This window comes from Anopheles arabiensis, chromosome 2, assembly GCF_016920715.1.
Source record: "Anopheles arabiensis isolate DONGOLA chromosome 2, AaraD3, whole genome shotgun sequence".
Lineage (NCBI taxonomy): Eukaryota > Metazoa > Arthropoda > Insecta > Diptera > Culicidae > Anopheles > Anopheles arabiensis.
Genome location: NC_053517.1, coordinates 2874093 through 2899843, shown reverse-complemented (window position 1 = coordinate 2899843; position 25751 = coordinate 2874093). Strand labels below are relative to the sequence as shown.

The 25751-nt window shown below is 45.3% G+C and overlaps 1 protein-coding gene across 29 annotated transcripts in view; it reads left to right on the top strand.

The window, feature by feature from the left end:
• LOC120898748 (box A-binding factor) overlaps positions 1-25525 on the top strand; it is a 104955-nt gene extending 79430 nt beyond the window's left edge. For 7 of the 29 annotated variants that reach the window (XM_040305019.1, XM_040305021.1, XM_040305020.1 and 4 more), the window contains 12 exons: positions 7619-7675; positions 8025-8114; positions 8826-9219; positions 9324-9454; positions 10808-10978; positions 12770-12895; positions 14193-14684; positions 16056-16232; positions 16967-18243; positions 18330-19006; positions 20268-21001; positions 22304-25525. In XM_040305019.1, the coding sequence (XP_040160953.1) occupies positions 7619-7675; positions 8025-8114; positions 8826-9219; positions 9324-9454; positions 10808-10978; positions 12770-12895; positions 14193-14684; positions 16056-16232; positions 16967-18243; positions 18330-19006; positions 20268-21001; positions 22304-22320 (4343 nt within the window). In that variant the 3' untranslated portion in view covers positions 22321-25525. Of the gene's footprint in view, positions 1-1471; positions 1764-1803; positions 1899-6875; positions 7126-7618; positions 7676-8024; positions 8115-8825; positions 9220-9323; positions 9455-10807; positions 10979-12769; positions 12896-14192; positions 14685-16055; positions 16233-16966; positions 18244-18329; positions 19007-19411; positions 19638-20267; positions 21002-22303 lie in introns of those variants that run through there. The other 22 variants (XM_040305009.1, XM_040305003.1, XM_040305013.1 and 19 more) reach the window with 21 other exon arrangements.
• Positions 25526-25751: the final 226 nt, after the last annotated feature.

Genomic DNA, 25751 nt, shown 5'->3' with positions numbered 1-25751 from the left:
ACGATGTGGGCAGGAGTTTTTTTTTTCGCCTACCACCACCGAACCCACCGAAAGGAACTAAAAGTAGAGGTTAATTCGTTTTTAGTTGCCATTTAACGGCTGTCAAATCAACTGGTGCTGAAGCGGGGTGGTAAAATTGCTGAGGAAAATAATGTACTGTTGATGTGTCGAAGCCATCAACTCTCGCTCCACGTCGTTGTCGTTGTTGCTGTCGTAGCCAAAGCAATGAAGATGCGCGATGACGCATGTGCCTCGTAGTGCATACTGTTAGGCGTTTATTGTAAGCGTGCTGTCGGCGCGGCGTATCCAATAGTTCAGACTGAGTCATCCGTGCATTACCTTTTACTATGGTATTGAGTTGCAATAGTAATAATCATTGAAATATAATTTTACTTAAAATAATAATAAGATTATTTTCGATAAGAACTATGTTCAAATGAGTGTAAACACGAAAGCATTTAAAAAGAGCATGTTTTATTACATCACTTTGAATTGTGAAGTGAATTTAAAATCATTGAAAGTAGAATTGCATTTGTGGGATGGATTCGTTCATTTCATTCAAAACTATGAATGTTTTATGGTGCACGACTACAGCGGGTGCTCTTCTGGCGTCTGTGGTGATCTTGAGAACTGCGTCTAATGAACATTGGTAACGATTCCAAAATTAGTACCTCCGTACTACATGTGTTACGGAGAAGCGATCAGGCGTGAAAGATCATAAAACCAAATTAGATTTGGACATGGAAATAGGAGAAAGCATATGTAAATGGTAGACCCCAAGTTCCATGTGGATGTAAGATATGGTACTGAGGGAAAGATGTGCAAGAATTTGCAGCTGCTTATGTCTATTCTGTTGAATAACTGTTAAGATCGGTGAACCTAACATTTACTTTAGAATCTGAAAATGAATAAAGGTGTGTTTTAAAATCTAACCATAACCATAACCAAATTAGTTGGTACAAAATGAATAATTTGGACAATTAATTCGACTCTAGATCGAGTACTTCTACTTGCTTTATTCAAACAAACCTCAACGAACTGCGTTTAAAAGGCTATCACAAACATGAAACAACCCATTAACGCTTTTGGGTTGGAATTTTTAATTGACAATTTCTACCTTTTCTCTAATTCCTTACGAATGCATGTATGAATTACATGTTCCATTCATAAGATTGTGTTGTTTTTTGAAACTTGTGGGTTTCTTATCTGTACCTCACTGTAGCTTCAGTCTCTCTTCCTCTCTTCACAAGCACAAACGTTCGCTAGATTCTCTCTCGTTCTCAACCGTTGCGTGCATTCAATCGAAGACGGCGGCTTGTGTCATCTTGTGCCTTGGCCGGAGAGCCTCTAAGCTAAAACGACTTACGCAGGGAGGGCCGGCCCGGTGGTGGTACAGTCGTCGTGCGCTCACACACAGCGACGCTGCGACTGTAGTTGTGTGGGGAGAAATAATGGCTTTAGTCGCGACCGTGCGGCGCGAAATCAGTCACCAACCGTGGTCGTCGTCGTGGTGATCGTACGAGCCTTGCCGTGAGACTCTGGACCGGCCGTCTTGGTTCGCTCGCTGCCATTCTCCATCTTCCAGTGCTCCCGGTACGAGGTGGTGTTGCGCGCGTTCCGTCAGTGCTCTGGGGGTCGCCCTTTTTCAGTGCAATTCGAACGGAGTCGAACGAAGGTTGAACCGCGATAGATCGAACGCGAGCGCGCGCGTGTTTCTTTTATTTTCTGTCGAAGGCAAAGATTGCGGCACGGAACGAGTTCGAGTAAGAACAGCCCTCGGAACGATTGCTGCTGGTGCTGGCTGGTGGCTGTCTTGTTGTTATTGTTGTTGTTATTGTTGATGGTGTTTGGGTTTCAAGTGTGGGTTGGGTTCGTGGCTGGGCCTAGAATGGTGCAAGGTTAGCCCAAGTGTGTGTGTGTGTCCTATGTGTGTGTGTAAGAGAGGGCGATAGAGAGCAAGAGAAGCAGCGAAAATGTGTGTTATGTTTACTTTTTTGATATTGCTACTGGCATACCACCAGCACATGCAGCTCTAATCGAGTGAGCCTAAACCCCGTAAAACAAAAATTGTACAAGAATCAATAGTTTGAAGTAATCGTGACTGCGTCGTGGTTCGGTAGTGAGCAGGCAACGGGTCGGGGATATAATTTGATATGTGACTTCGTGTTTGACAAGTTTACAATTGCGCCCAAGTATATGCTGGAGCTGTGTGAGCGTGTGGCCCTGCATACTGATCGTGATGGGCTCTGCCGTGCCGTTTGTCGTGGCCGCTCTTCTCGATGAGTTAATAAAGAAGCTCGTGCAAGCGCAGCACCCCCCAGCCCAGTGAATGCGTTCGTGGCGGATTCCATCCGCGGCGATAAGATAGAGGAAATAGATTCTGGCCCGGGGCTGGGGTACCACCCGATTGTGTGCGCGTGAGAGTGCCTGCGTGTATGCGTGTGGAATTTTGGAATGGTGACGAAGCACATGTGCAGCCGGGTGTTCGTTTTCCCCCCCACTGGCAGATGACGAATGGCGAGGGTTCAATTCACAAATACATCACTGTATTGCCTACAAAACTGAATCATAATTTGAGAAAACCGAATCCGTCTAAATCCGCTTCGATTAGATGTTTTTAAAAACAAAAATCTCTTAACGGATCGAATACGATTTGTCAGCTAATCGTTTGGCTATGTTCACTACAACTGTTGCATTCCTTCCCACCGGACAGGTCGCACGGCAATAAAACAAAATTTATGTGCGCCATTTAAAACCCTTGAAAATTATTTTCCCATAAACTGTTTCAACCGCCGCGTTCGGTCGGTCGGTGTGTGTGTGTCTGTAGTCGAGTGATTTCTATCGATCCCCCCCCCTCCATTCCACCCCACGTGTACTTCTGCCAGCTACAACTCCAACATTCGTCTTGTAAATCTTCCCTATTGGTTCGTTAGCGAACAACTAACCTTGTTAGCTCCATTCATGGTTTGCCAATGCCCTCTAGCGCATAGTTTTGTTGTAGTTTCGTTAAATCGACGCGATCGTGTGGCGCGACCGACCTCAATGTAAACCTGTCCCCGAGATATGGTTGAACGATCGACAAGCAAAGGGCCCTCCCACCGTCGCCCTCTTGCGAATCGGACGAACGATTATCGATTGCGAACCAATAATTTTGCCCACTGCAAACGATCGATCACAGTGCGGCACACGGTCAGTCGAAGTGTTTAGTACCTCCATGGTGAGCAAAAAGAAGAAGAAGAAAAACAACAGCTGTACGGAAGGGTGTTGTTTGGGCGCAGATTTTTGTTCGTTACGGCCCCAAGTGGCGGCATAACCTTAAATGATGAAATCGGTTAAGATTAGACTGGTTCAAGGGTCTGGTATGGGTAAGAGGTAGAGAAACCTTTATCTACGAAAGGCCATGGTCGAGCAAATAGGCGAAGAATAGCTAATATTTGCTTGTTTGTTATCGCTAAAGCTTCTTGCCCCTTTTTGGCTGTGAAGCCTTCCTTTTTGAAACCAAAACATCCCTACTTCGGAGCAGAACAAACGCAGCACGTGGAAGGGTGCACAGCAAGCAAATGAAGTTGAAGGAACTTTCGGCACACTTTCTACACGGCTGAATGCGTTTTGTTTGATGTTGTTGGGGAAGAAAACGTCATGTCGCACGTACCGTACACCGGACACACCATCGGCTGCTAACGCTCTGGGTGTCAATTGCATCACGTTCACGCATCACCGAACGTACTGAACGTTTTGCTTGAATCATTTGAACAAGCTTGGAGCAGGTTCTTGAATGAAGTGACTGGATATACAAGGGGAGTTGTCGGTGTGCCAAGTCAGCTGGATCGGTGCGAGCGGAGAAGTTGAACTTCTTCGCCACCACGACCTTGGCGGAGGTGATCAGATTCTTTGGAGAGCTAAAATTGTTTGTGACGAGGCAAGTTTGCCGTCCCGTGTCCGTGGTTGGTGCGTGTGTATACGCGTGGGCAGTGCTTGAAGGTGTTATTCGGTGTGATGCAAATTAAGCTCGCCCCCTGTTTGGCATGACGTTGCATGATAATGGGGCGAATGGTGAACGGCAAAAGACTCCGGTTACCCCGGTTGACAGTCCACAGTCGATCACCCCAGCGCACCGGAAAGCTCGATCGTACGGAGCGTGACAGCGTTCCGAAGGAAGCTTCCACTTTCTACCCCGTCGACAGCTGATGGGGCCCTGTCGATGGTGATGCATTCACGATTTGCGAATGCACACGATGCACTTGTTTGGGGACAGTTTGGAACCGTTTGCAGCAGTTGAATAATCGATTGACCATTTCCATTTCCTTGCCTGGAGGGGACGTTGTTTGTGCTACCGTATACGGGGAGAGCAAAGGCCTCACCGTCGTACCACAAGCCCATCCATTCCAACAACGTTTCGCTACAGGTAGAGTGTGGTAGTGGCAGTAACACTTGTTTCCGAATACGCTAATTGCAACATTTAATGCACAGCGCGTACTATTTCGCCCACGTGCGAACTAGCGGAATGCTAAATGGAACGTTTGCTTATGGTAGGACTGTTTTGTCAAGCAATGTAAGAACCAAACACCTTCCGTTTTGCGTAGGGCCGTTGGGTGTAGGCAGCAGTGTGGTTTAGCGTTGCCGCTGGTTCGTCTTTGTTTCATTAGCACGTTAAGAGTGGCTTTTACCAGGCAACTGCGCGTAAATTCCACCTTGCAACGCTAATGTTGTAGATAATTTCATGTGCAAAGAATGTGAATGGCATTCTTTGTACAGCGCACATTGCTACAAGTACAAAGGGTACACTACTTTCGAATCACACTTGCCCTGATCGGGTTTTGACACGAAATGTAAGAATCATCATAATCAAACTGCTGGCGGTACCATGCCTGCCAGAAGAGGGAGCTCACAGGGGAGCGTCGTGACCTTTGGCCACGATTACGTCAGCTCCTAAAGTGTGTGATCATCGTCGGGTCAGCCGGCGAACTATACGATGGCTAATCATGGGAGCATTACAATAAACCACAAAACAGTGTTGCAATGCTACTACACCATCACACTCTTGTGCCCTGTTATGCTGTATGCTCTAGATGTAACTGTTGCTGCTGGAGGGGGGGCGAAATATTGTGGCATACGGTAGCATGCATCCGTCAAGTCATTATGAGAGGTCTTTGCTGATGTAAAACGCAGTCTGCAGCGCCCTGTGGGTCGTGTGGAAGCAATATTACTATAGTTTATTGCCTATTTTGGCACGTTCCAACCGGCGCACGACTGATGAGTTGCTGCGGCAGGAGCCTGGCTGCTGTCGCGAATTCTCTAAGGTCGGCAGGGTAATAAAGATGGGAACGTTTGCACAGCGTTTCGTCTTAATGTGATGCAAGCGTGTTTGAGATGGAAGCCGAGTAGCACAACTCAGTTATTGTTATTTGCTCTTAATTAATACATATTTTTTGTTCAAAGCAAGAGGATACATGGATGTTATTTGCTTTACCAAATATGGTGGAATTGGGGTTCGTTAGTAAATAGATGCATATTCAACGCCCATAGTAATATGAAGTGAACAGCACTGCACAGTGTTATTTGAGCTCGCTCGGGTCTCATTGCAAAGCAGGTGCAATCTTCACGTGGTAGGTTGTGCTTGAGAAATGCCAATTCGCCGTATAAGGTTCGGATGAACGTGCAAATGATTGAACAAATACGCAGTGATCCATACCAAAACGGGTGGCGGATCAAAATTCGTAGCGCTGATCTAATGTTTGCATAGTTCGTTTGATAGCAGGAACTGGCTTAGCTCCTCGCGAGTGTTCACGGAAGGTGCGTCAGTTCTTTGCTAGTTGTATGTGTGCGTTGTGAAAGATGAGTCAGTCAGCGGATCTCTAGCGCCGTGAAGCAGGGGGCTTTGCTTCAATAAATATTCGCAGCAACTGTGAGTGTCTTGCGCCTTATCAAATTACGGTGCCGGTGATTATCGTTGCACTTGGCCCACACTGAACTAAATTCGTTGAACCGAGAATGATGCCTACGCTGATAGGGGAGGACACGTTTTGATTTCCTCCGATTGTTTGTTTTGTTTTGATTTCGTTAAAAGGTAACATGTCCGGTTGGGTTAGCTATTGTGTGTCGGTTTTGCCGATGTCGGATTGTGCGATCAATGTTTATGAAACATTAGACGAGATCACTCAATGGTCAGACCTTCGTTCGAGAAATGACGAGCAAAAAGGAACGTCTTGGCAGGAATAGAAATGACATTATCAACCGTGTGCTGATACAATCCACTTTTGCTGCGAGTAAGAGCCATAAACAACTCTCAATGTCAGCGTGTTCGAAGATTATGACTCAGGATGTGTTAGTGTGCGAGGTGCGAATAGCAAATTGGACATGGGTGTTTAGCATACGGCCGGGGTATGTACACACTTCTTCACGGCGCACAGCTACACATTGAAGGGGGGATGGTTGCTCCGGCGATGAATGAGAGAAATTGTTAGTGTGTTGGTAGTTAGGGGTGGATTGGGGCACAAGTAGCACGGGCCAACTGTCAACGCCACGTTTTGATAGCTCGCAGAAGGTGCACCTTTGTGTGGGGCTTTTCAGACTGTAGAGCGTTTCGGTTGGGGTAAGATATCATCCAGCTGTTGTGTGTGTGTCGTCGTTCTCATGACACGGAGAGCGTACCAGGAACGTGACTTGCGCTAGAGCATCTAGAGCTAGAGCGATAGGTTGTGCTTGTTTGTGTGGGGTTGTAACGCAGTGTTTTGTATTCCGATAAGTGCGAAGTATCAAACGCTCCAGAGAGGATATTCATGCTGGATGTACAATTCTGTGCAGATGATTGATGTTTTCAGTCGATGGGTGGGCAATAGACACTAAAATCTTTTCATCGTTGTGATATTCTGCAGTACAAGTGCTTGTGACCCGGTGTGTCCCCTTGCCTGATGGTAATGGGTTTGATCGACGATGACAGTTTCAATGAATCAGTGCACTCAAGCGCCATCATGTTGACCGATGAAAGTGATCGTATTCCGAGCACGACGCTCGCAGTGCTGCGCGGCATATTAGTGAAATCATTGTCCCGCGAGAATTTGAGCCTGACCGATCAGCAGCAGCTGTTGGGAACGCGGAAGGCACGCCATGTTCAATTTAGTCTAGGTAAGAATGGTTGACCGAAGGAAGTCACTGAGCTGTCGGGAATGTTAATTCTAAATCTATTCACTGTTCAAATGGCCCTTTCCTTTGTACATGATGTGTTGTGTCAAATGAAGACCACCTGTTTGGGAATCATCTCCAGCAGTCACGTACATAATTTAAGATAACGTTACTGTGACTGAACTCCTCACAAGCCGTTCTGGTCAGATTGACAATCATCATTACCCTCAAACCACTGTTTGTTTGCATTGTCTTAGCTGTCTCTGGGACGTGCTGTGAATTTATATCGGCGTTTTGCACTAATCGATACTGACAGCAGAGTACCACCGTGTCGGCAATTATCCAGATTTTGCACAACCTGTCACAACAAGCTGTCGGCGATGTTGTTCCCGTATTTTCATCACAACTCTCGCATTAAAAGTTCATTGTTTTGATTGTTGCTTTTTCGCTCTTCTCTTCCCTTTCTTTCCCCGTTGTCGGCGCTCGTCATCTTCAGCTGGAAACAGAGATGCGACCGTACAAAAACAGTCAAGGCCGTCTTCAGCCAATAGAGGTAAGTGACCAAATATGGACAACTTCACCGCAGTACAAGCTGACAACGCAGGTTGCGCCAGCAGGTGATCTCCGGGGCGGATGCAGGACAAGAAGCTACGAAATGAACTCACGTCGTTTGAACTGGAATGAAGCTACTGTCCATTGTGAAGGGTTTTCCGTATGGTTTATCAGTGAAGTTAATTGCGCCAACGTTCAATGAAAGAGATGATGAAGCCTCTATCATAAGATAGACCCGCGCGCCCTTCTAATGATAGTGTTTCCTGTTCTTTATATTTCCATTTTCCATCGTCTACACAACACTTCTTGTGCTCGCTCTTGCACTGCAAACCGGGCTGGACCGTGTCCAGATCGACTGCACGAACAGTCCGTTGCGCACACTCTTCACTGGTTTGCTTGCGTCGGCGATGATAGCGTCGATAATGGTAGAAACACAGAAGGTATACTGCAGGCCGAAGTCGCGTTGCGCTCGTCAGTAGCAGCAAAGTCCTGGGTGTAAATGATTACCATGTGTTTCAACCACACATGGTTGGTGGTACACTCGAGCGACCATTAATGCTACGGCGGCAATGCGGTTTTTTTACTGTTGTTGTCGTGGCGTGTGCTCTGACCACGTGTGCATAATAATAACATGATCGTTGTTTTTTTTTGCTATTGTTGTCGTAGACGAACAACGGGATCCATGCGTTGTTCCTATTAACAGAACGTTGTTACTCTTTTCCCTAGATTACTTTTAATCGCACGTTAAGATCAACTAAACTCCTTCTTGTTGCTATCGATGTATTGAACTAACCCTGCGTGCCGTAGATTGAGCATAAGCATTGGATATAACTTGCCGAAATTGGAAAGATTAATATGCAATAATGCAGAAAGTGTTTAGTTTTGCAATCAAATCTAATGAATTGTTCATCAATGATCTGATAGATTCCACGATTTAATCGATCCTTTGTAATGAAAGATGCTTAATTAAGCGTAAAATTAAGGCAGTGTCCTGCACGCATACTTGCCCTCTCCGCTCCTCGTGTGCCTGTAATATTTTATAGATCGTACCCCCTCGCCCCTGAGAAAACGCATCGCTGCATACTGCTGCTACTAACATTCAACCCTTTTTACTTTGCTTTTCGCCACCATCAATGCCACCCTTTCTCCAGAACTGCAAAAGGAACGTGAGGAACGAATAAAACAGATGAAGGAACGACAGAACGAGGAGCGGCAGAAGAAGCTCGAGGAGCTGAAGGCACAAGCACTAGCGGCGCAAAAGTTCCGCGAGCAGAAGGAGGAAGAACGACGCCGCCGGATGGACGACCTGCGGAGGCGGGAAAGCGACCGACGGTCACAGGTCGAGGAGCGTCGCCGGGCCATCATCGAGGCCGATAACGAGCGGCGGGAGTACATACTGCGCAAGAACCAGGAGCGGGATCAGCGCATGGAGACGAAACGACGCAACGATCGAGGCTCGATCCAGTTCGCTTTCGGATCGTCGACACCGCGGATGATCGATACCAGTGACAGTGGCATGTGCAGCTCGTTCTGGGCTCATAGGAGGTAAGTGTCGTGCCCAGGATCCAGGGTGTTGGCTACTCTGGGCGATTGTGGCAGGATATCAGACAACGAGTAATCTGCTAACGTCTTTCTTTTAACACTTTTAGAGCCACATCCATTACGAACGTAGCGTATACAGGGGCGGCATTAACGAGGCGTAGTTCCGAGCGCGAACTAACCGACAGTGCGTCGAAGAAGCGAGCTACCTCTGCCAGTGGTCTCGACCGATCGACCGACGGTACGTATTCTGGATTTGAGATGATGGCGATCGCTGTAGTTTGTTGAACAGTCCCGGCGGAAACTGCAGTCGGAGAAGGTGCTCCGCAGTATTAGGTCACAAAATGCCACATGAAACGACACTCGTCGATTTCAACAACACATTCATCCATAACGCATTCTCATTACGCGTGGATGCGGTTAGTCCGACATCACACACGTTCCATAGAATCCATGTTCCTTTCGATGTGATCATCTGAGTCGTGGTGGAGCATTATCGTAGAGCTCGTGTTAGATATTATTCCGTTCCGTTTAGTGTAGATCCTACGGTACGCTGGTCAAATGTTAAGCTTTTGTAGGAAGATATGTTATTACGACGAAATGGAGATGTTTGCAGAATATCTTTACACAATTGTGCAACGGAGATTATGCTCTCCGTTTCATGAAATTTTAATTTTTCTTGCGCTATGTTTAGTGGATGTTATCATAAATAGTGTTTCACCGTTTGTTCGAACACACGCAAAGAGTTTTTCGAGTGCTCGCTGTGCCCCGTCCGATCGATAGTCGGTCATCAATCTGAAGTATCTTCTTTTAAGCTTTGCCTTATTGGTTTTAGTACACAACTGCTGCTGGTCGTGGTTTGCTTACAGTGATGTTTCTTTTTTATTTGGATAGGACTGCTGCGTTACATTAATGCAACTACAAGAACACTATGTTGTCTTTCTGACTATTGTTTCCATCCTAACCAAGCGCCTTCTATTTAGTTAGCGGTCCTCTCTTTCTGCTCTTAGCATACAATCATACGGGTTTCTTCTTTACCTATATTTTCTGGACGGTTTCCTATCCTTATGCTTTACAATGTTCGATACTGTTTAGCGTTCCGTTTCAGTTTACGAATCATTGAATGTGCTGTGATAATCAAACTTAATGTATTTCTCTTGTGTTTCTGTTAATGAGTTTCATACATACGCTAGCAAAACGTTCTCTACTTCCTCTTTCTCGGTTTGCGCCACATGTTAATCTCCTTTTTCAATTCTGTTCTCTTTCGTACATGATTTTCACACAACCCGCTTCAAATGCTACACTTCAAACAATCGGATATGCTCCTTCAAAATCACACCCTCCCTTCTCGTTCGCGATCGTTTCGCGATAATGGACGAAATACCCGGATGCTGTACTTGTCTTGTTGTTTGACCGATTTCTTACTTTCATCGATTGTTCTTCTCTGGGCACTTTTGGTGTCCATTTCTTCATTGTGGTTCCTGCTGGCTTGTGTTGACTGTCCCGTACCCTATCCGTATGCCATGGTGAAAATTGAAATAACAAAACCCTCCCAACGGTGGCCTCCGGGTTGTGTGTTCGTGCCCACCCACAGACCAACGGCGAATGTCCAGCTCGATGTACGAGGTGTTCAACTGGACGAGCACCAGCGAGTGTCCGAGAAAGCTAACGTTCTCGCTGGCTGGGTCCGGCATCAACATCGACGATCCTCCGACGGCTGCCGAATATCAACCGGCAGCTTCGCGCAATTATGCTAGCGGAAAGGGTAAAGCCATCCTTTATGCGTGTTCTTGCGACTCCAATGGAAGAACAGCAATGCCTTCTATTTCTCCTTTGCCTTCTTTTGCATCCCTGTTCAAACGTTTCGTTTTGGTGTGCACTTTTATTTGTTTTGATTTCATTTTCAATAATCAGTTTCAGCTTCATTTCTCCCTTTTGTACATTCTGCTCTGGTTTCAACTCCTACTCATTTGTTTTTCTTTCATTTCTTTCGCAAAGGTTTTAAGTTTGTCCGCACTGTTATATACATTCGCATCAGTTTGTTACATCTCTTTTAGTTTATTCCGCACCTTACTATTTTCAGTTACACCATCTGTTTGTCTTTTTTTAATTTTATTCCAACATTTCTATTGCTTTACCACCTCGTCTTTTACTCTTTCGGTTGCAAACATGTCTTTGTTACTCTGGTTATTCGCGTTGTTGTGGTTGTTGTTGTTAAATCCTGTTTGCCTTCTCAGCATTTTGGCGCCTGGCTTTTGTTCTCCAGTGGAATGATTGTAAATAAATAGTTAGTTCAGTTAGGATGTTACCATGACGTTGTGTTGACTGACGTTTTGCTCTCATTTTTTGTTTGGGTGTGGCTGGTTATTGTCGACTAGCAAGTTGATTCGTTCTGGGTTTGTTTCTATTTCTCAGTAAAATGTTCTGTACTCAGTGAAGCTTTCGTTTGGAAAGTACATTCCGCCGCTCAATGTATAAATGTGGAACGAATGCTTTGTATTTATTTACATTCAGTCGGATATTATTATAGCTTCTATAGCGCATAAAACTATTACGAAGAGCGTTTCTTCCTTGTTCTGTTGTTCCGTTTTTTTCTTTTCTTTTTGCAATCTTTACTCTTTCAAACTAGCACACTTATCCTTTCATTTATGTTTTTGTTTAATGTTTGTGCATGTTTGAACGCCATGATGAAAGTGAATGTATGTTATGTTTGTGGTTCAACTAAGTAACTCTATCTCAAACTGTGTTCGTTATGTTTACTTCTTCTAAATTGAATTTGATAGTTTTTGTTTTACAAATTGGCTCTTAACGTGAATTGTATGAATTCCTAGAAGCATGCTGTGTTGAATATACCTAAATAACTACTATATTACAACTTTTGACTACCAGTTGTTGTGATATGTTTAACAAATTTTCCTTTCCAAAGTCGACTAAACCCCAAATTGTGTATAAAACCACTGCAAAAATAACAAAACTCTTTCGGTGACTAACGAAAACTTCTCACGTGAAGATTTGTTGACATATAATTAAATTCATTTTTGTCTCTTTCTGTCTTTTTCTTTCCATGTTTACTTTTTCTGTGTTATTTCTTCATTTCCTTTCTTACCCCTCCATCCCTCTGCCACGTTATGTGTCTCTCATCTCGACTATCTCTACTACCTTTACTCCAACACCACGTCGAAATGCAACGCTTCGGCAACAACACACCTGTCTCCGGTGGGTGGTTAACGATAAACGTACTGTCCGGCATTCTGTCCGCACACATAACTCATACCTTTCTTTCTTTCTTTTCTTTTCTATGTTCTCTTGTTTTTACTAATTTTCTTTTCACGGGGTTTCCATGCCGGCCACACATACTGATTGTTTGTTGTCCATCGAACCGATTTCCTTGACATCGGTGACACTACTTTTGTGTTCTTCCCTTCCCTTGTTTTTCCGCCACTCCCCCATCCACTCCTTTCTACTCTTCTTCGACCTCTTTGCTTTCTTCTTCCTCTGTCTCTCTTTCTCTCTTTCTCCCTATCTTTCTATCACTTTCTCTCTGTTTCTCCTGCAGACGATACAGCAGAAATGAACTATCAGCGCACTGTCAATCGTCGAAAGACCGATCTAATGCCTACCATTCCTAGTCCTCGTGATAGCTCTAGATCGTCTCTCGGTACACACACTCCCAGAACACCAGGTAGTATTTTATTGCTTTGGCGTACGCGTCTACTATTTTCTTTTTAGCATATTTGTTTAGTTTTGTTTATGCGTTCTGTTTTCGTTCTTGTTCGGTTTCGTTTTGTTCGGTTTAATGTATGTTACCTTGTGTTGTCTTTATGCCTGAAACGCTCTCTTATTCGTTATGTGCCATGTTTGCGGCTTTTCAAAAGTACTCTTTCCTAAGTTATCCATTATGTTTCATGCGATTTTACTACTTTATCATTGGCAAATTGTATATTGGCATTCATTATTCAGTATGATTGATTTTTCTCAACACAACTTTGCATGAGGGCCATATCTCACCCCCCCACACCTAGTCTTCCGCTAGTCTTTCGGATTGTCTCAAGCTCGTTCTTTTTTCGGTCTGCACACTATCGCGCGTACAGAAGAAGAAAGTCATCATCGTTGTACAACTCTTACCACATGCTTCTACTTGTGTTTGCTTTTGCTTCACTACTCTACTGCCCTCTTACCCAACATACCCGCTTCCGTGCGATGTACTGATGTATCGGTTGTGATCGAAGAAATGTTATCTTAAGTGCGGTTATCCTTTCGTTCGGATTATCGATCGCGCAGCTGAGTGTGCATGTGTTGTTTTCTGCATGTGCGCGGGTAACTCCAGTCTCTCATCAAGCCGTAGAGCGTTACTTTTGTGGATCATCAGTTCAATTATTTGCATAGTAGTAGTGGCCTATAGATGTTGTTTACTGCCCATCATACCATGATCATTCGCGCTCATTCTTCACTACATCTCTCGTTACACGATGGCGGCACCCACGTGCTGCAAGACGGACAAAATGTTACAGTGAAAGGAACGAAATCATTAGAACATTGGAATTTTGTGCATCGTATTGTGTAGCAATGGTTTATTTTATTGATCGGAGTTTTCTTTTTGCTTTTCTTCCTTTACCTTCTTTTTTTTTATTTGACTCGAAACAAAATATATTTCAACTCAACTCATTGCTCGTCCTCTCTGCATGATGATGGCTGTCACAAAATACACACACTCATCATATCGAATATTAACACTAAAACGCATAATCCCACATGAACGCCCACATAAATATACACACACAAATACACACATACAATCACGTACCCAATTACTTTTCTCGTTCGACGATGAAATATCGATGGATATTCTGATGTTTGCCGAATTGATGCGCCCACCTCACCTCTACCACCGCCACCTCCGTTACGGCACACACACACACAACCACCTACTCCCACTCGACACACGAAACCCGAAAATCCGGACGTACCACCAACCAAAGGCCGAGCGTTCTCGATGACACGCTTGGATCAGCTGGCGCAACCACGACGACGCAACGGCGAGCACATCAGCGCGATTCTGGAGCGCGAGCGCCGTCAGGCCCTGGAGCTGGAGAACCTTACCCGTTTGTCACTGTCCTCGTCCCGCTCGTCGCCGACCGGTAGCGGCGGCAACAGCAAGCGAATGTCACGCAGCATGTCTCAGCTGGCCGGCAGCGGTGCCAAGTATCGGAACCAATCGCAGGACTCGAATTCCGGCCGCAGTCCCGGCTTCGGCGGAGGTCGCAAGTCATCGTTCAATTCGTCGTCAATTAACAGTGGCAGCACGTCGCCCATGCGTCGCAACGATACCTCCAAGAGCATGTCCCAGCTGAACACGGCCGGCAGCACACCGCGCATCACCAAAACCGAGCGTCTCCGCCAGCAGTACCACCACCATCAGCAGCAACAGCAGCATCACCAACAGCATCAGAATCAGCTCCTGGTGACGAACGGTGGGTCTCAAGCGTCTCGCTCAGTCTCGATAGCCTCGAATCAATCGCGAACCGAATAAGTGTGTGGGATTGGGACACAGCAACATGCTAATCGCGGGCCCAGAAGCTATTCCCTGGCGGATGGGGGGTTTTTCAAGATATCCTTCTATTTACCTTTGCTAATTTTTGGCTACGCATTTCTCTTGGGAGGTACCGATAGGGGTCGATGGGGTTGCTGCACTAACGGGACTGCTGAACTTTTAACACGTACAATTAAGTCTACAGCACCTGCTGGTGGTGGTTGTACTGATAACCATTGTATTGCTGTGAAGCATTGAAGCTCAGGTACTCTCCCAGCAAGATGCCTGGTGCTCTTTAGGTTTATGATTCTTCAGACTGTGGTGTATTGGCAAAACAATAACTACACCCACATACACATTCACCATCAACAACCTCTCTAACACGTACTATAGAGTCAACACGCTCGTAGTGCCTCTAACTCTAACATCTCACCGGAACTTAACTCGTTTCATTAGACTTCTAATCCACATTTTAACCTAATATTACTGCAAACATCTTATTTTTTCACATCTTGCTTGGTAGTTAAACGATACGAAAAGCTCATCTCTCCATCGAATTAAACCTTCATCTCATGACTGCTTATTCGTATTCTCGCCTATTGAATATTACTTCGTTTGTTGCATATGTTAAGTGACACGTTGTTCTGAGGCCTTTCGCATTCTGTTATGCTGCAACTGTACATACTACTTACATCTACTGCTCTTTCAACCTCTTTCTGGATGTTTTAAAGCAATAGATAATTTTACAGTGTTATGGTTTTTTTGTGTTTCAACATTATTACTCGCTAATACCAACAAACAATATACAGCTACATACCTACACACATGTACATACAACTCATTACCTCCATCTGATTATTCGATGTTCTCTTCTTTTCTTTTCATTCCTTCCCTCTCTCTCGCTCGCTCTACAAAACCTCCGAATAAACCTCCTTTTCGATTCGTTGTATCGATAATCGTCTGTATCCTTGGCCTAATTGTGTTGCGGCTGCCCTGGACGTTACACACGCATCGAACGCCCTAACAAACACCCTCTTCGCACACGTACACGCAAAACGCAACAATGCCGCTAATGGTCCCATCTGTGTCCGTGTCTCCATATGATCATGCTGTGTTGTTACGTTTATATCTTAAATATTCCTGTTAACAACCCTCACACCTTCCCCACCACCCCTTGGCTACGTTGTATTCGTATCTGTGCGATGGATTTGTGTGTGCTTGTACGTGCGTCATGTTGATGTGGCGGGCCGTCCTCTTTCTGTGGACGAAATGATGAATTCTTCTGGCCGTTTGGGGGATGGAAAATACACAGGTCTTCGTTCCGGTGAAATGACGCCCACCAGTCTGAACACTTCGCGGCCAGGAAGTGCAATGTCCAGCTCGACGACCGCGTCCGGTATCGTATATCGACGAACCCTGCCAGCACAACGTAAACCACGACCGGCCAGTATCGCCGTCACGGGCGTATCTGCTTCCGGCCTGAAGGAAGGTTTGTGTGTTTTTCTTTGTTGTTAAGTTTTAATCCTCACGTTTTCTCTCGCGATCTTAGCGCGTTCGTCGCTCCCCTCTCCCCATTAACACGAATACTCCACGTTACTCGCCGAAGAATGAATGTATCACCCAATAGCGTCAATTGCACTTCAATTGTAAATATACAATCATATCAATGTCTGTATCCGTTGCTAAACTGTCGAGCGATTTAGCTAACTAACGAGTAAATTGATGCACAATTAATAGTTATCAAGCTCTTCGATATCTGTTGCGAAATCCAACTGTGTAGTAATATTTCATTGAAGCTTTCAAAATCATTTGCCCACAAAATTGTAGATTTGCACTCTGAACAACAACTTTCATTCGCCAACAACTTCTGCCAATATACCCCAACACAAGGGAACTGAGGATGGGAAACTCCTTCGAGTCTAACTATTTCTAAACGAGCTTTGTTTTAATTGCTTATGATTTATTGAAGTTTGCAAGGTGTCAAAAATTATTGAACAATCAAACGTGGGCTTTTACAAATTTTGCCATTTCGATTATTTGTTTGTTTGCAATTCTGTATAATACTAACACTTCCCAGTCAAGTTCCATTAAGAGTCAAGAAATGATTTCTTGCGAGGGTTCTTTTTCGCTCGTGAAATCCATTTCCATGGTGGTAGGATTCGGAAGGTCCTGTACATTACAGCGATACTCATTCAATGTGTTCTGGTTCAAACCCTTTTGCAGATAAACCTCCACTCCCAAAGACAGGATCCGGCGCATCGACCGGCAGCGGTATATCTAGCGCGACCAGCAAACATCGGCTATCGAGCGCTGGTTCCGGCAGCATCACCACGACCCCTGCAAAATCCGCATCCGGCACGGAAACGCCCACGAAGAAACCGTTGACGCTGCACTCGGCAGAGAAACGTTCTGCGGGCGCGAGAGGCGCCACACCAAAAGCGTCCTCTACGCCGCTGCAATCGCCTGGACCGGAGAAGGCATCGCGCAACCTGCTGGATTCGTTGAAGAAATCGGCCGATGGCCCCAAGAAGGTCCCGGCGTCGAAGACTCCCGCTCAAAAGGATGATGCAGTGGTGGTGGAAGCCAAACAGGAACCGCCGTCGGTTGCTGCTCCCAAGGTGGAAGAGCTGAGCGCCCAGCAGGAAGCGATCCTGCAACGTGACGATGGCTCGCAGCAGGCTTCACTGGTAGAGGTGGATCAATCGTTCGGACAAGAGGAACAGCCACAGCAGCAGCAGGAAGAGGTGGTGGTTCCGGTGCAGCAAGAAGCTCCGGCACCCGCACAGACAGAGGACGCTGAACTACCAAAGCAAGCAGAAGAAGCCGTTACGGTGGAGGTAGTAGAACAAGCGCCAACCACGAAGCAACAACAGCAAGCTCCATTGGAGCAACAGGACGTTAGTGCTGTTCAAGCAGCAGAGCCTACGGTGATGGTCGCGGAAGAGGTACCAGAGAACGTTAACGGTAGTTTGACTGTTGAAGTATCTGGGGCCGGGGCTGACGCAATGACCGCTTCCATGATCGCCAAGCGCATCAACACGGAGGAGGAAGCAAAGGCTGCACTGGCCGAGCGCCGTCGTCTGGCGCGTGAGGAAGCCGAACGACTGGCGGAACTGGAGCGCAAGCGTATCGAGGCCGAGGAGCAGGCCGAGCGGCAGCGCATCCTGGAGGAAGAAGAGCGCCTGCGCAAGCTGGAAGAGGAAACGATCCGGCTGGCCGAGGAGCAGCGGCGCATGGAGGAGGAGCGGCTCCAGCAGGCCATCGAGGAGGCACGTCGACGGGATGAGGAGGAGCGCAAGCGGCGCGAAGAGGAAGCTCGGCAAAAGGCGGAGCGCGAGGAGGCCGAGCGTAAGGCGCGCGAGGAAGCCGAACGGCAGCGCGTCGAGATGGCCGAGCGGCTGAAGAAGGAGGAAAAGGAGCGCGAGGAACGCCGGAAGCGCGTTGAAGCAATCATGTCCCGTACCCGTGCCAAGGGAGCGGCCAACAATACGCCGACAAAGGTAAATTGCCCGTAACACGTGTGTGAGCACGTGTTGAAAGTGTTGCTACAAGACGAAATGCTTAATGATATTGTGTTTGATTTTAGAATAACGAAGACGACAAGGAAAATGCCATGTCCAAGAGCCAGATTGTACTTTCGTCCACGCCGGCCGCCCTACCAACCGGTACTGCCATGTCCGCATCTACCATATCGATGACCGATTCGTTCATTGCGTCCGAAATTCGACAAGAGCAGCAGCAGCAGCAGCAGCAACAGACCCAACACCAGTCCCTGGAACAGGCGATGGAGTCCCTGTCGCTGAGCAACAACAACACCACCAGTAGCAATAGCAGCAGTAGCAGCAGTGACACCCTAGCCAACAGTAGCACCATTAACAACAACATCAACAACAACAACAACAACACCAACGGCGGTAACGTGCAGTTCGACAAGTCCGTGACGGAGAAGGAGAACCTACTGCTCGCCAGCAGTACCGCCGGTGCCGCCGTGGTGGTGGCTAACAACAATCTCAACAACGGTAGCACCAGCAATGGTACCGTGGTCGAACCAGCCACCAACGAGGAAGGCACTAACGGCACCAAGGGTGAGTCGCTTCTACTAACGACGAACGGCAAATCGGAGCAGCAGTCGCCAGCGATGATGGCGAGCAGCAATGGCAGCAGCAATGCCACCACAGCCAACAGCACCTCGGACCTGATCATCGAGGATGCGCTGATGGGCCAAACCAACGGACACAAGAACGGCACCATGGACAATGTGTTGTAAGTATTCGGCATTCATCACCGATGCGGTGCTAAAAAGGGAATGGTCGGGCATTTGGCAGAACAAACTTTGCGGGGTCCTTTGCGCAACATGTGTGTGTGTGTGTTTGTATGTGAAGCTTTGCTTTGGAACCATGATTGTTCCATGCTCTTTCCGGCCAATGATGTTTTATGAAGGATTTGTTTGGTGGAATGTGGCAAACCAATGTGCTTTTGAGACAAAATTTGCAGAAAAACAAAAAATTGTTTCGAAAAGTTGACTGTACCATGCTTTTCAATGGTTGATAAGTTTGATTCAAGCATCAACCTAGGCTGAGCTTAGCTGTGATATGATTGTTTCGTCGTTCTTGGGTGCTTTTGAGTATGTGCACTTTTTTAACCGTCTGTAACTTTTACCTCTTTTAGATTTCCGCGCGTTTCCGACATCTGATTGTAAAGTTGAAGGAAATCCTGTACAGTTGCCGAGATGATTGTAGCCACAACCTTTCCCTTTTTACCATAACCAACAAACCTGCTAGTGTATGTACATCCTGTGTGTCCTTGTGCGTGGTGTTTTGTGAACCACCTGGAATGTGCAATATCTTCCAATCCAAGGGAATAAAGATCGTGCGCATACAAAGGAAGTACTAATGTGAGCAGATATACTTTGAATGTTTCCTCTTGGTAGATGCAAGCTTCCCGTTTACTGTTCATACTAGTTGTTGATCACCAAAGGATTTGGTTGACATATGTGCTAACTGTCCTTGGTTTTCTTGTCTAATGTTGACTGTTGCCGGAATGTAAAAACGTTATAATCGCAATGAAACCTAAATAAAATATATTTTTTTAAAAGTGATACAGTACAGAAACCTAAAACGTCGAGAAAACACTAAACTAAACCACATCAACATCAAAATTTAACAAAACAATACCTGTACGTTATCATATAGTTTTATCTATTTTACTAGTGGGATTGTTTTCGAACTTTATAATTGCATGTATTGTTTATATGTTTTAAGTTCCAATATTTCTCATAAAAGAGGATCATTACAGCAGCGTTTGGCGCTCATCGCCTTTACGTGTGTGATCTTGATTGTCGTTTTGTTTGCACTTTTACCAATGCTGCAATTCTAACCACACGTTTTGAGTTACATCCCTTTCCTTGTTGAGTCAGCGAAAAGCATCCTAAATCTGCATCACCATTAATTACACCGTTTTTGTTTACTTTCTCACCTACTCGCCCCGTGTTTTACCCTTGTCCCTTTCGTCTCCGCTTACCCAGTGCTGTGAATGATTCGATGAAGGCGCAGACCGTTCCGACCGAACTAACTAACGATTTCTACACGCCGAAAAATGGTGATCATCACCAGAATGGCGACAGCAGCGGCGACGGCGCTGATCGGGACGCATACCCTTCCTTGATCGAGCCGAACACTGCCGGAACAGAACAGCAGCAGCACTGCTCGTCCTTTGACTCGTCTGGCACTGTCTCCACTGCCACGACAGAAACAACCATCGTTATGGCGGACGGTGCAAGCACCAATGCTGACCAGCTGATCGATTTCGCTAGCTTTTCCACCAGCGAGGAACCATTCGGCCATTCGATGCCTCGCGATACAAGCGTCAGCGATGCTAACTTCAACCCGCTTCTCGCCTCTCCCGCGTTCGGCGGTAGTGTTGCTGGTGCTGGCAGCGAGAACGAGACGAGCCTAGCGCAACATACACCCCTCGATGTGCATAACATATCCAACAACAATAGTATTAACCCCTTCTTCACTGTGAGCGATCCCGTGCTGCTCGACAGCAAACGACGAGAGTCTGGTGGAAACGATGCACCCGAAGCGGTCCTTTTTGATCTAACCCTTGATAACACCGGGAACGGCGGCAGCAACAACAGTATCACTAGCAGTCCCTTTTTCAATAACAACAACAACAACAACAACAATAACACTGCACCATCATCCAACAACACTCCCTGGCTAGTCTCGGCGACAACCGACGGTCAAGAGAATCGAGGTAAATAGGGCAGATGATGATGATGATGATGAAGGACGAGTGCCGAGTGCGGGGCGGCGCGTTCGACGGCATTAAAACCCTTTCCAACTGCCCGAGTTCTGCACTGGCCATTTTGCTGCCTTCTGTCTTCTTGATTTTTGTCTCATCCTTACACATGTGTGCACCTTTGTAGGGCGTGAAAGGAAAATTATTTGTGTGCCATTTTTCCATTCCATCTTGTTAATTCGCACATTCGCACTAGTGTAGCGTGTTGGATTTTAGTGGTATTTGTTTTTTGGGTTTTTAATAGTTTTTGAAAGGGTAGCATTTGCTTATCTTTCGATGTTTGGTATGTTCGATGTTGTTCTAGGTTTGAAGAACGTATATTTTTCCCCCTATTTTGGTTCTTTTACTACGCACGATGGGCTAAATTTGTTTAGTAGTAGGCTTAGCAATTCGATTCATTTTGATTCGCTTTATCGTAGCGTGTACCTCAGTTTATGTGTGTGTCTGTGTGTTACTAGTACATTTGATTTTGTTTCTTTTACATCCTCATACACATTTACGCATCACGAATTGGCTCTCTCAAACACCTTTACACACGAAACCTGCGATCGGCACCACGGGTAAATCGCTCATTGCCATCCTACTGAAGATAGTAGCAAATCCTTGCTAAAAGGGCCCTTACCCATCGTCCGGAACGTCCGGATCAGCCCGGCAGGAGGGTGGCGGTTGCTCTTTACACTCGCACTGTCTATATTAGTCACACAGTTTGGGTTTTATTTGTGGTTGAGTGGCGACGAAGACACGACGGCGACACCCGACGATGGCGGGATAACGCCATCAACTACAGCAACGGGTTGTTTCATCAACTAATTTAGCAGAGCTTGTCAGTAGGTACAGATGCGGTTGCTTGTACTGCCCTGTTCCCCCCTCGTCTCTAACCGGATTCGAATGGAGTGATCTTCCAATGATATCTTTAAATAAAAAAAAAACATTTTTAATGTCCGCTTTAATAAGCACAATACCACCAGCCATGTTTTTAACACATGTTTGTAAAGACCGAGTGTGCTTTTAGTCTTTTTTTCGTATTTATTCGATCTAAAGTGATGATATTCGTTGGAAGGGAGAGGGACCAATACATCGCCCTCCCCGTCTGTAGCTAATGTGTACTTTGTTGGTAAAATTGTTTGCTATTTTTATTCCTTTTTAATTACTTTTCTTCTCCGTCAACTTGCACGCATACAAATTCGTTGTTGTAGCTTAGGGAATTGAAAACAATAATACAAATATTTATAACATTTCTAATACTCCCCGTTGCAGACTTGTCGCTCTTGTGAACGAGTAAGGTGTAAAAGAAGGCAAACAAAAACAGTGCGCACCCGTGTGGCAGAGCTAATCAAATTCCGACGGGCTGAAGAGAAGATTGTAAATCCGTGTGGCACACCTCTCTATGGTCAGCAGTAAGAAAAGAAGGAAGTGATCGTCCAGACAGCAGCAGCAGCTGCGCGACAACAGTTGCACACGTGGGTGCACGAGTGCGCGCGCCCGAGCGGCCATTGCTTCCGGGCCAATGTGAATGGGAAGGGCAACATTGTTCCATTACTGCTACCGATCGATCGATGTGTTTTACCCGATAGTCAAACATAGCTAATATATGTGAAGTGAAGAAGTGAAGTAAGGGGAAAGCAAGGAAACCCAGCTAAGCAGCGGAATCGCGCGGAACACGAGCCAGGGCACTGATTGGAAAAACAAAAAACAAAAAATGGTTCGCGGCCACCAGGTTTCTGTTTCGCTGTAGGATAGGTAACAAAACAAAAATCTAATGAAAAGCTGTTAAAGGTTAAAGGCCGCCGGCAAGCGGAAGAAGAACGGCACGAGCACGAAACAACGGGACGGAAGGCGTAGAAGGCGTGTAGAAACGAATGATGAAAAGTGAAATCAGAAAAAAAAACACAGGCAAAACAAATATCTAACGTATATTCACGTTTATCACGCTGAAGTTACACTTGTGCATCAGGATAAAAAACAAAAATCAAATTGTCTTATTATTATGATAAGGGGATGATAATGATAGGAGTATCGAAACTGACTGAGGACATATGAACAGACCACGTTATTTGAGAACACCTCCAAAAACACTCCCTCAAAGGCAGCACTCCTCCACTTCCTCCTCTTGCGCACCAGGTACCAGGTAGTAACCAGCAAGTCGAACTCTGTTTGAGGGGAAACATTATTTTACTGTGTATAGTTTAGAAGAATACTAACAAGCAAACAGGCACACAGATACACGCTTCCTCACACCCGTAATGTTACTTCCCATACGTAAGCTAAAATCTAAAAATTGTAAATTTATTATAATTCCAATATGTGCAACCAATTTTGTCCGCTGCTGTGGACAGTGCGCATCGGCTGTTATTGCTGCGCACGTTCGAAATGTTTGGTACACGTGTCATGTACTTTCTGAAGCATCGCGATACACACACATCCTACCTTTCAAGTAAGGCGTAGGACTATGTTGGTAGTTTATGTTTTAAAACGTTCAACAATTTATCTGTTTTCTCAGTTTTTGTTTGTTTTTTTTGTCTGCTTACATTTCCGTCGAAGTGTATAACCTTGAATGGCGTATAAATTGTGTATTATAATTTATTTGCGTATGATACACCATCATCATCATCATCAGTAGGGTTGGAAGGTGTAAAAAGCACACGCCGAGCGTAGTTCTACAATTGTTTGTAGCTGCGTAGATTAGGCAACGCCCCCCAATATATCCCTTCTCTACTCTCTTTAGTTAAGCGTGTTCGATCGTAAGCCTTTTTTTCTAGTTTCATTTTATCAACGAGTGCTACAGTTACAACTCAATCGAGGAATAAGTCAGTTGCGAAAGAGAGAAGAAAGGTAGAAGTGAGTTGTTGTGAACACACATCATCCCCCCTTATTAACTACACATTTGTTTTGTGCGGTACATTATGTGAATGCCGCTTTTGTGTACCGTGAATCGCGCAGTGTTTAGTCAGTAATTTGCAAATCAAAACGTGTAAAGCAAACTAATAAAAATTCAACATTAAAAGACTTATTCAAAATGAAGTAAATGGATACCGTGTAACGACATGCTGGACATTCTTGGAAGGGAATTAAAACACACACACAAACACAGAGGATAGAGGACATCAAATGTGCTTTTAGCAAATGCAGAAGAAATGCAACAAACGAGAGCTAATCAAATCAAGCGGTGGCGCGCCATCGGCGAACGTTTGCAATCCCCTCCTATCCTGGTGCGATAGGGTGAGCTCTAAGGGTGTGCAAACCATCTTCACCGAGCGGAAGCGTTGCAGATTGTAAAAATGCAACAAGCATAAAAGAGGGAAGAAACCAATCATCAGTGTTTGATAACGCGCAAGAGAGGAAGTGTAGGGCCGGGGCCGATCTTCTTCTATCTATGGTACCGGTTTAATTGACAATTTGATTAATAACTGATTGACACAGAAACGTCAAAACAAAAACCTATCTAATTCACACCTCGTGTGTCCCGTGATCGTTTGTGATCGCCGGTGGAAAAAGAAAATACAAGCGAGAGGATCCCATTTGGAGCAGCAGAAGTGGTGCAATACAAACACAAACAGATGGCGGTAGTGTTATACTATTACACGCAGCTTTGTTCTTGCTTACTGCATAGGACCCCTATTGCGCACGTTAGAAGAAATGGTAAAAAAAAGGATACGAAGCAGGCCTTGGAAAAGCCGGTAGCCGGAATATAAATAGCATGCATGTGTGGTGAATGTACGGGAGAGAGAAAGGAAGAGAAGCGAGAAAGAAAGAGAGAGATAATCCTAGTATTCTAATCTGTTAAATTATGATGTATAAAACAAAACAAATTGTGCTGAGGATGAGCGTGTCCTTTGTAAACATCCACACAAAAAACACATAAAGCACACACTGAAACATTCACACGTTTACTAAAGAGAGAGAGAGTGCGAAAAGGGTGAAGCTTGCGTTCCTCCCACCAGGGCAGGAACAAATGGCGGAGAAACCCATTGAAGCGAATAACTAACAGCTTACACTCACAAAAAAGAAAAGAAAAAAGGTACACACTCACACTCACAGAGAGAAAGATACACGCGCGTACAGTCTAGTTTAAAACTAATCCTACAAATAAATGTGTTAATTTATATGTACCACACACACACACACAAGGAGTTACTTCTTTGCCTTTTTGGAACCTTGGCTTGCCCCGGTGTTCGGTGTTCGGTGTAGAGTGTAGCGACGGAGGGAGGAGTTGTAATTGTTTCTTTCGTTCTTTTAACAGCAAACAAAAGTCAGTAACATGATGAGAGTGGCAAGGACCAGAGGAAGAAGCAAATAGGACAAAATAAAAGTCAAAGCTGCTAGAGAGAAAAGAAAGCAGGAAAGAATAGAACGAGAGAAGAGAGAGAGCGAGAAAGAGAGTAAAGTTAAATTATTCAACTGTATGTTTTCCAATGATAATGTTTTTTTTCTCTTTATCTTATTCTTTTTTGCAATAAAATCAGAAGAATAGTAACAGAATATGGTTCTCTTTTGTTTGTGTTTTTATAATTTTACTTATAAGTTTTTATTCACCCCCTTTTTTTAGATCGATGGAACATGGAACATTTGCTGGAACGCTGGAGTAGTAGTAGTAGGTCAACAATCAAAAACTGTGAAAAGTTACCAATAAACTGAAAAGGAGGGAAAAAACAGAGAACTTAGCAAAAAGAACGACTACAATAAAAGCTTCAACGCACGTATGCAA